General features: G+C 30.1%; 1 protein-coding gene across 1 annotated transcript; it reads left to right on the top strand.

The window, feature by feature from the left end:
- Positions 1 to 773: 773 nt before the first annotated feature.
- On the top strand, positions 774 to 6,268 carry LOC145087181 (NAC domain-containing protein 86-like). The gene is made up of 7 exons (XM_079025094.1): positions 774 to 860; positions 1,029 to 1,361; positions 2,520 to 2,797; positions 2,918 to 3,247; positions 4,607 to 5,062; positions 5,268 to 5,346; positions 5,471 to 6,268. Exons 2-7 carry the CDS (start codon positions 1,205 to 1,207, stop codon positions 6,115 to 6,117), a joined length of 1,947 nt encoding a protein of 648 aa, XP_078881220.1. The 5' UTR covers positions 774 to 860; positions 1,029 to 1,204; the 3' UTR covers positions 6,118 to 6,268.
- The last annotated feature ends 1,412 nt before the right edge of the window (positions 6,269 to 7,680 follow it).

A 7,680-nucleotide genomic window follows, 5' to 3' on the forward strand; every position in this document is an offset into this window, starting at 1 on the left:
GTAGAATTAAATATATTATTTTAATATTGAAATTTTGTTTATTTATGATTATACTTTTTGTTTGATATTTATTAAATCATATTAACTAGCTTATAATCATCATTGGAAAGACATTATAGTTATTATTTTTAACTATTTACAAAATATTCTTTAGGTTGTTTAAATTGAATTAAAATTTATATTTAAGTTGACCTTGTAATGTTATATTTAAATTAATAATTTAAGTATTTTATCCAAACTGTTTAAAAATTGTAACTTTAAAATGATAATGGTTACATACAACATTTTAATATTAATAAATTATGTATAATATATTAAAAGTTAAATACATAAATTTATAAAGAAAAATAAAGATGTTATTTTAATTGTGAAATTTACTATATATGATTATACTTTATATTATATATTTATTTAACTTTATTACCCAGCTAACAATTATTATTATAAATAAATTAAAAAATAATAAAAGTTTCAAATGAATATAATGAAAGGAAAATGATTCATTTAGAAGTATATACAGAATTATATATAGACGAGAACTAATACTAATAAGAGGTGAGACCGTGATTTTTTGATATTTGTTATGATCAATAGTTTGTAAAGATCATCTGTATTATAAAACATTATTTAATAATATGTTTGTGAGAGAGAAGGGAAGGAGAAGACTCACAAACGAAAGAAAGCATCAAGGTGGTGAGAAAAAACAAATTTATTTAAAGATAAAGTGTTCTCTACCCCATTTGCTTTTTCACATCCTCTCTTTTTCTTCGCCTATCAAAACCCCCCAAACACCACCCCCTTCATTCCCTCTCTCTTTTTTCCTGGTCATATCTCCCTTTAGATCTTCTTCTTCCCCTAAGGTCTCTCTCTCTCTCTCTCTCTCTCTCTCTCTCTCTCTCTCTCTCTCTCTCTCTCTCTCTCTCTCTCTCTCTCTCTCCATATATATACAAATATATATGTATGTGCTTATATGTGTATACTTTTAATTATAAATGTGCACTGATTATATATATCAACTTCTTGTGCAGTGTTTCTGCGTCTCAAGGCTGGTGTCCCTTGTGAGTTTAATATATCTGGGGACAACAAGAAACGCTTACCTGTATCTAGCTGAGACGCTGTTTTTCACACTTAACGGGAAGAAGATCAACATTTCAAGTATTGAAGAGACATATATATCATCATAGACTTATAAATATAAAATTTAATGGCGCCAGTTTCGTTGCCTCCAGGCTTCCGTTTTCATCCAACCGACGAAGAGCTTGTTGCATACTATCTCAAGAGGAAAATAAATGGGCGTAAAATCGAGCTTGAAGTTATTCCTGAAGTCGACCTCTACAAATGCGAACCCTGGGATTTACCAGGTATATATATGCATGTCTTCATGGTGATCGATACACCAATCGCAATTCAATTTTTATTTACTATAATCGGAAAACGTATCTCAATCTAATGGAATTTTAGGTTGCTTTCTGGTTTCTGCAAGTATCACAAAATATTCTAAAACTAAAATCTAGTAACAGTTATTGTTAAATATTTGAAAATTATTTTTTACGTATATATTTATCATAATTGTTTACATTGCTGATTTATTTTTATTTTTTTTGTGTTTATATAATTCACTTATAACAATTTTAAACACATTTATTGTATATAACAACTAAAGAAAAAAGCTTAAATTATAAAAGCGATCTGGGCATGAGCCTGAACAGTTTATGTGTAAGGTATGTTACTAAATCAAGATTCTTGCCAAAGGGTCTTTCATACATATTCTTTCGATTTCATCTCTTTGTTTTGTTGCTAAAGGCTAAAATTGAAGGTTCTTTGATGTTCTTTACGCGTGCTTCTACTTTGTTCTTGGTTCAGACCATAATAACCCGTGAAAAAGGTTTAAAAGAAATCAGTTTATTTGGATTTTCTTTCAAAGTTATATGTCATATTATCTGCTAAATTGACGTGTAAAAACTGTATCATATATAGGTACATAGAAGACCAGTCAAATATGAATGGAACTTTTAAATTACACAAACAAGATCACCATAAATCCATAATGATTGTTTCTTAATGACTAAAAGTTATTATTTAAAAGTAATTAAGGTGGCCCCTACATCTTTTAAACCGGTATAAGAACAAATTTTTAGTAATTAGCTGACAAGATTGAAGTCAAAAAGCAAATTAAAGATGAAAGAACATAAATACGCATACCTGTTCTTTCAAAGATAGATATCATTACCAGCTTTTCCTTTCTTTATTAATTTTCTGACATCAAATCTAACTCCTGAAATATTTTCATTTACAGAAATAATCTTGTTCTTCCTACGTTCCCATTTCTCCATACAAAATTTACTTTGACTTGTTAGGTTGGGTTTTTGAGAAAAATATATATCAAGATCAAAACATTAAGAAGTAAATAAATATTAGTCTCTTAGTTTTTTTGCATGTCTTTTTTGGATCTTGCGATGATATATATGATCTGGTTATGGTTTTATATCTCTTATACTAATTCACACTCTTTTATACAGGGAAATCATTATTGCCAAGCAAAGACCTAGAGTGGTATTTCTTCAGTCCAAGAGATCGTAAATACCCAAATGGATCAAGAACAAACCGAGCCACCAAAGGTGGATATTGGAAGGCAACAGGGAAGGACAGGAATGTAAATTCACAATCAAGAGCCGTTGGGATGAAGAAAACCCTAGTTTACTACAGAGGAAGAGCACCACATGGTGCTCGTAGTGATTGGGTTATGCATGAATATCGCCTTGACGAGAGAGAATGTGAAACTGAATCTGGTCTTAAGGTGAAAACTCTTCAAAGTAACTAATCACATGCATGGTTTTATATCAACACCTACATCAAATTTGATCATATATAATTATATAATACTAAAACCGAATGCTTTTTTTTTTGGGTTTAAAAGTTGCAGGATGCTTATTCACTTTGCCGTGTGTTTAAGAAGAGTCTGAATGCTCCAAAGACGACCATTGGAGTAAATTATGCGGCAGCAGTCAGTGATCACTCATCAAGTATGGACCTTTATTCAGAGGGAGGAAGGGGTGGTGAAGATATGGAGACTTGTAATTATCCAACACCAATGGCTTCATCTTCCTCTAATATCAACCATGGATCACCTCATAATGTAAGTGAATCGAGTGATGGGAGATGGATGCAGTATTTATCTGAAGAAGCGTTCGCTTTCCCGAATCCATCTTTCACTAACTATGGGAATGTTTCTTTTCCCCCAACCAAGGTATAGAAAACACTTTTTCATCTCTTCATGTCTTCTCTTATTATTTTTTAGGGTTCCATCTCAAGTTTTTTTTCCCTTTTTTTTTAAATAAAAAGTTACCAGTTGTTAACTAAATGGAGTTATAGATGATTGTAATGATTGTAGATTCTAGAGTCAATGAATTAGGGTGCTCAGGCAATCTCAAACTCTGCAAAGTTAACGATTGCCCAATCATTATTATGCTTTTCATACAACTTTAATTTTTTTGATATCTTACAAACCATTAAACTTTAACAAAATCAAAGGATTCCCATTTCATCATCAAATTTACGATTATTTATATTTTATACAGTATATTATATAGGTCATTTTATGAATGTTGAAATATTACATAAATTGCAAATATTATAATCAGAAAAAATAAATTACAAATTAAATAATATAATATTACACTAATTCTAAATATACAATAGATAAAATTACAATAATCTAAATACTTTGATGCCTAAATATATAGTAATTAGAATAATTTATAATAATATACACATAATTTAAGTTTGAAATGTGATTAATATTCCTGGTATATATTATTTATTTACAAGCATTCTAGGTTTTTATGTATTTATAAAATAATATAAAAGAATTAGCCGGATTGATTTAGATTTATTTGATTGATAAAAAATAGAGGACTAAGAATTTATCGCGTTATACGTCGCATTTAACTATATTCATATCATCCACTCACAAATCATTAAACCTCTAGTAAATCCCTACATCATTTTTATTAAACGTAGTCGATGCGTTTAATTAGTTTGAAAGAGTATTAGGAGAAGTTCAATGTGTGTAGACATATACTCTATTTTTTTATTATTACTAGGTGTAAGACCCATGTATTACATGCGTTTATTTAAAAAAAATTAAATATAAAATTTTAACAATTTGAAAACTTTAAATTTATAAGAAAAATAAGAAATTTTTTGAATTATTAAAATTAATGAGACTTTAATGCATTAGATACATTACATATATAAACCATTTTCTAATAAATACCTTACATATATATTACCTTATATATTAAATGTGGATTTTAATTTAATAAAATCAAAAATACAATAAAATGACAAGTGGAAAATAGAAAATTTTAAAATTTCTAGAAAATGCCATGTGTCCAAATGAATGAGAAGAGGACATGTGGCAAAGTCATTTTTATTTATTAAGAAGGATTTTTTAAGAATAGAAAGAATTTCATTCAAAAGGCTAGTTAGAACTACAAGATACATATTGGCTAATTAAAATATAAATTTTGTGTAACCATGCAAGAATACTATATATGTTAAAAGACTTTATTGTATATAACCTTTTTCCAATGTTTTTTCACAGGTTGATATAGCATTAGAATGTGCAAGGCTGCAACAAAGGTTATCAATGCCTCCATTGCAAGTACAAGATCTCCCACATCAAGGGGCTACAAGCTACGTGGATTTAATGAATATGCAACAGACGACAAGCAGCAGCATGCGCGATGTCACAACTACAAATGGTCCTCAGCAGGACATATTGCATGAAATCCTTTCTCTCGCTCAAGTTTCCCAGGATCACATCAATCAGAACACTTGGGGTGGAGGTTATTCCAGTCATCAGGAAGATGATTTTTCGTTTCTGGATGATAATGACAACAACATTCAAGTGCAAGATGTGGGCTCGTTTAGGTTCATGGGGGATGATCAGAATGCGAGGTCTATTGAGGTTACTGGTGTCGATGAACAACAGCTCAGAAGTGATAGAATGGTTGAGAATTTGAGATGGGTTGGCATGTCTAACAAGGATCTTGAGATGGTAATTATCATTCTTTTTTACTCGTTACTTATTTTATTTTTAAGAAATAAGCAAGGAAAAAGATAGTGCTCACATATTTTTTAATTTATTTTTTGTGTCTAACCCTAATGTTCATAGTAGGTCCCATAGAGTGGTTTAGGGCTTCTAGATGTATTACATAATTCCAGAAACCATGAAGTTACACTAACTTTCTTGACATTTACAGACTTATAATTGGGATGATTACAAGAATGTTCCAGTGGAAAATATGCCAAGTTTTCAGAAGGAGGAGCATGAGGTTCAAGGTACAAAAATCACTAATTAAGCCTTCGTTACCATATTTTCCAAGAATCTATGCCATATATGTATATCTTTGTTGTCATAGCTAGACTCTATTTCACTAAGAGCTTGAAAATTAAACAATTTCAGGAGAAAGCAGCCATCAAAACAATTTCGACAATACAGAAGATCACTTCTCACTTGGAATCACCACCGAGGGGCATGACAACTCGAATGAAAACTTGTTAGACGAAGCCGATTTGGAGGACTTTACTACAACTCCAAGCTTTGAAATCTACGAGAAAACCAAAGTCAGTACTCATGGGTTGATTGTTTCAACCCGACAGGTTTCAGAAACCTTCTTCCACCAAATCGTACCTTCTCAAATAGTCAAAGTCCATCTGAACCCAGGAATGATACATGATCAAACGGTATCTAAATCCGATAGCCAGACAACGCTTAGCAAGAAAGTTTTATATGACAAGTTCAAGATGATCACAAGTTCCATACCATTTGAGGTGATTAACAAGAAACCAAAGACCCCTTTGGTCACCTTGGTTTCCCTTCTGTTGATATGTTGCTTTTATCTTGAAGAGTCAACAGAAGATGGTGGTGATATGAAGTTAAAAGAGGATGATGATGGTGGTTCAGCTGGTAATAGCATACGAATGGAGGATGGAGAGGAGGAAAAGAATGAAGGATGGGGCATTTCAAGTTTGGTTTTGGAGAAGGTGATATGGCCATGTGTGACCTTGGCTTTGGCATTTTCTACCATCTGGGTACATCATAATTACTAATTACAAGGGTTTTTTTAATCTTTTTTTTTAATTAATTGTTTCTAACCATACAGAGTGAAGTTGTTTACTTATAGGAAAAGATGAAACTAAGCTTTCCCTGGATTTAATCTGGGGCTGAATTATATTATATATAATATTTGTACTTTCTTCATTTTACATTCAAAATATATATACGAGTAATTATACGTCTTCATGATTCCATCAAATAAAGACTGGGAAATCACATTCAAAATAACAAAAGGGAATTCATATGCAATGTGAAAAGATTGATACATCTTTTTTTTTTTTTTTTAGAAAACGTTCATAAAATATGGGCAAACAAAATTTCATCGATATGGTTTATAGAAATTAGGAATTATGTTCACCAAAAAAAAAACCTTTTCAACTTTAAATAATGTATTTTTTTTTTCGCCATCCGGCGCTTTAATTTCACGTTTAGACTGTTAAGTCCATTTAATACGTAAAAAGATAGGCTTTGAAAGCCAAATATTGCACGGAGAGTTTAAACAATAATTTCTGTAATATGATGTATTTTTTTAAGTTTTAGTTTCACACAATTTTTGAGATTTTTTATTTTTATAATGTTAGTGGAAATTGCATAATTTAGGCATTTGAGTTATGTGCTGAAAGTGCCAAACAAAAAAGATATAACAGTTATAGCACGCACAAAAGATAAGTATTTGTTGAAAGGGCCACACAAAAAGATATAACACTTATATAGCATGAACAAAAGATAAATAATTAAACTTACATGAAAGTACATAATTATTTCAAATATTTAGTCCAAAGCTAAATAGCGGTCAAGTTCATTCATATAATATATTGCCTCCATGGAAAATGAACATTTTATAATTGTTTCTATTAAAACATTGTAATTTGAATATTTTACACAATTATAACAATGGATAATATTGCTATATCTGTGTATATTCTTTAAAGTATGAATTCTAATAGAAAGAAATGAAAATATAATGTTATAATATAAAAAATAATAAACTAGACTACATTGCTATTCTTTAAATTTACCCCTATATTTTACATGATAAAGTTATTTACAAGTTACCATTAAGGATGACAAAAATCGACACAACGCGACAAAAATAAATGATACGAAACGAAATTGGGACGGAATTGAATTTTAAATTCTTGTCCGTGTTGTTTTCGGGTAGTGTATAAGAAACACGATGTTGCGTTATCTTATGTCCGTGTTCAAAATCCAACTCGATAATAGCATGTTTTTGTGTCATGTTCGGAAGTCGTGTATATTTATTAGCATTATATGTTGTTTTTATGTTATTTTTTGTCTTATTATTCGTGTTCTTCTTTAAATTTATTTTTTACAAGAAACTATGTATGACATTATACAAATGGGTTTTTTTTTTGTTATTTTTGTTGTATTATCATGTTTTTATTATTTCGTGTTTGTTTTAATGAAAAAAACATGCTATCATGTCGTATCACATTTGAATTCATAGAAATTAATTTATGTCATGTCGTTGCTAGGCAAAATCACAGAAAGACCGCCTATTTGCCACTCTTATCATCATGTTGGCTTGGCATGTA

This window comes from Lactuca serriola, chromosome 2 (assembly GCF_051521515.1).
Source record: "Lactuca serriola cultivar US96UC23 chromosome 2, Lser_US96UC23_V15, whole genome shotgun sequence".
NCBI classification, from domain to species: domain Eukaryota; kingdom Viridiplantae; phylum Streptophyta; class Magnoliopsida; order Asterales; family Asteraceae; genus Lactuca; species Lactuca serriola.

Coding starts and splice junctions, on each gene's coding strand:
- LOC145087181 (XM_079025094.1), top strand. CDS start 1,205: ATGGCGCCAGTTTCGTTGCCTCCAGGCTTCCGTTTTCATCCAACCGAC. Junction 1,362..2,519: donor CGAACCCTGGGATTTACCAG/GTATATATATGC, acceptor TCTTTTATACAG/GGAAATCATTATTGCCAAGC. Junction 5,063..5,267: donor CTAACAAGGATCTTGAGATG/GTAATTATCATT, acceptor TGACATTTACAG/ACTTATAATTGGGATGATTA.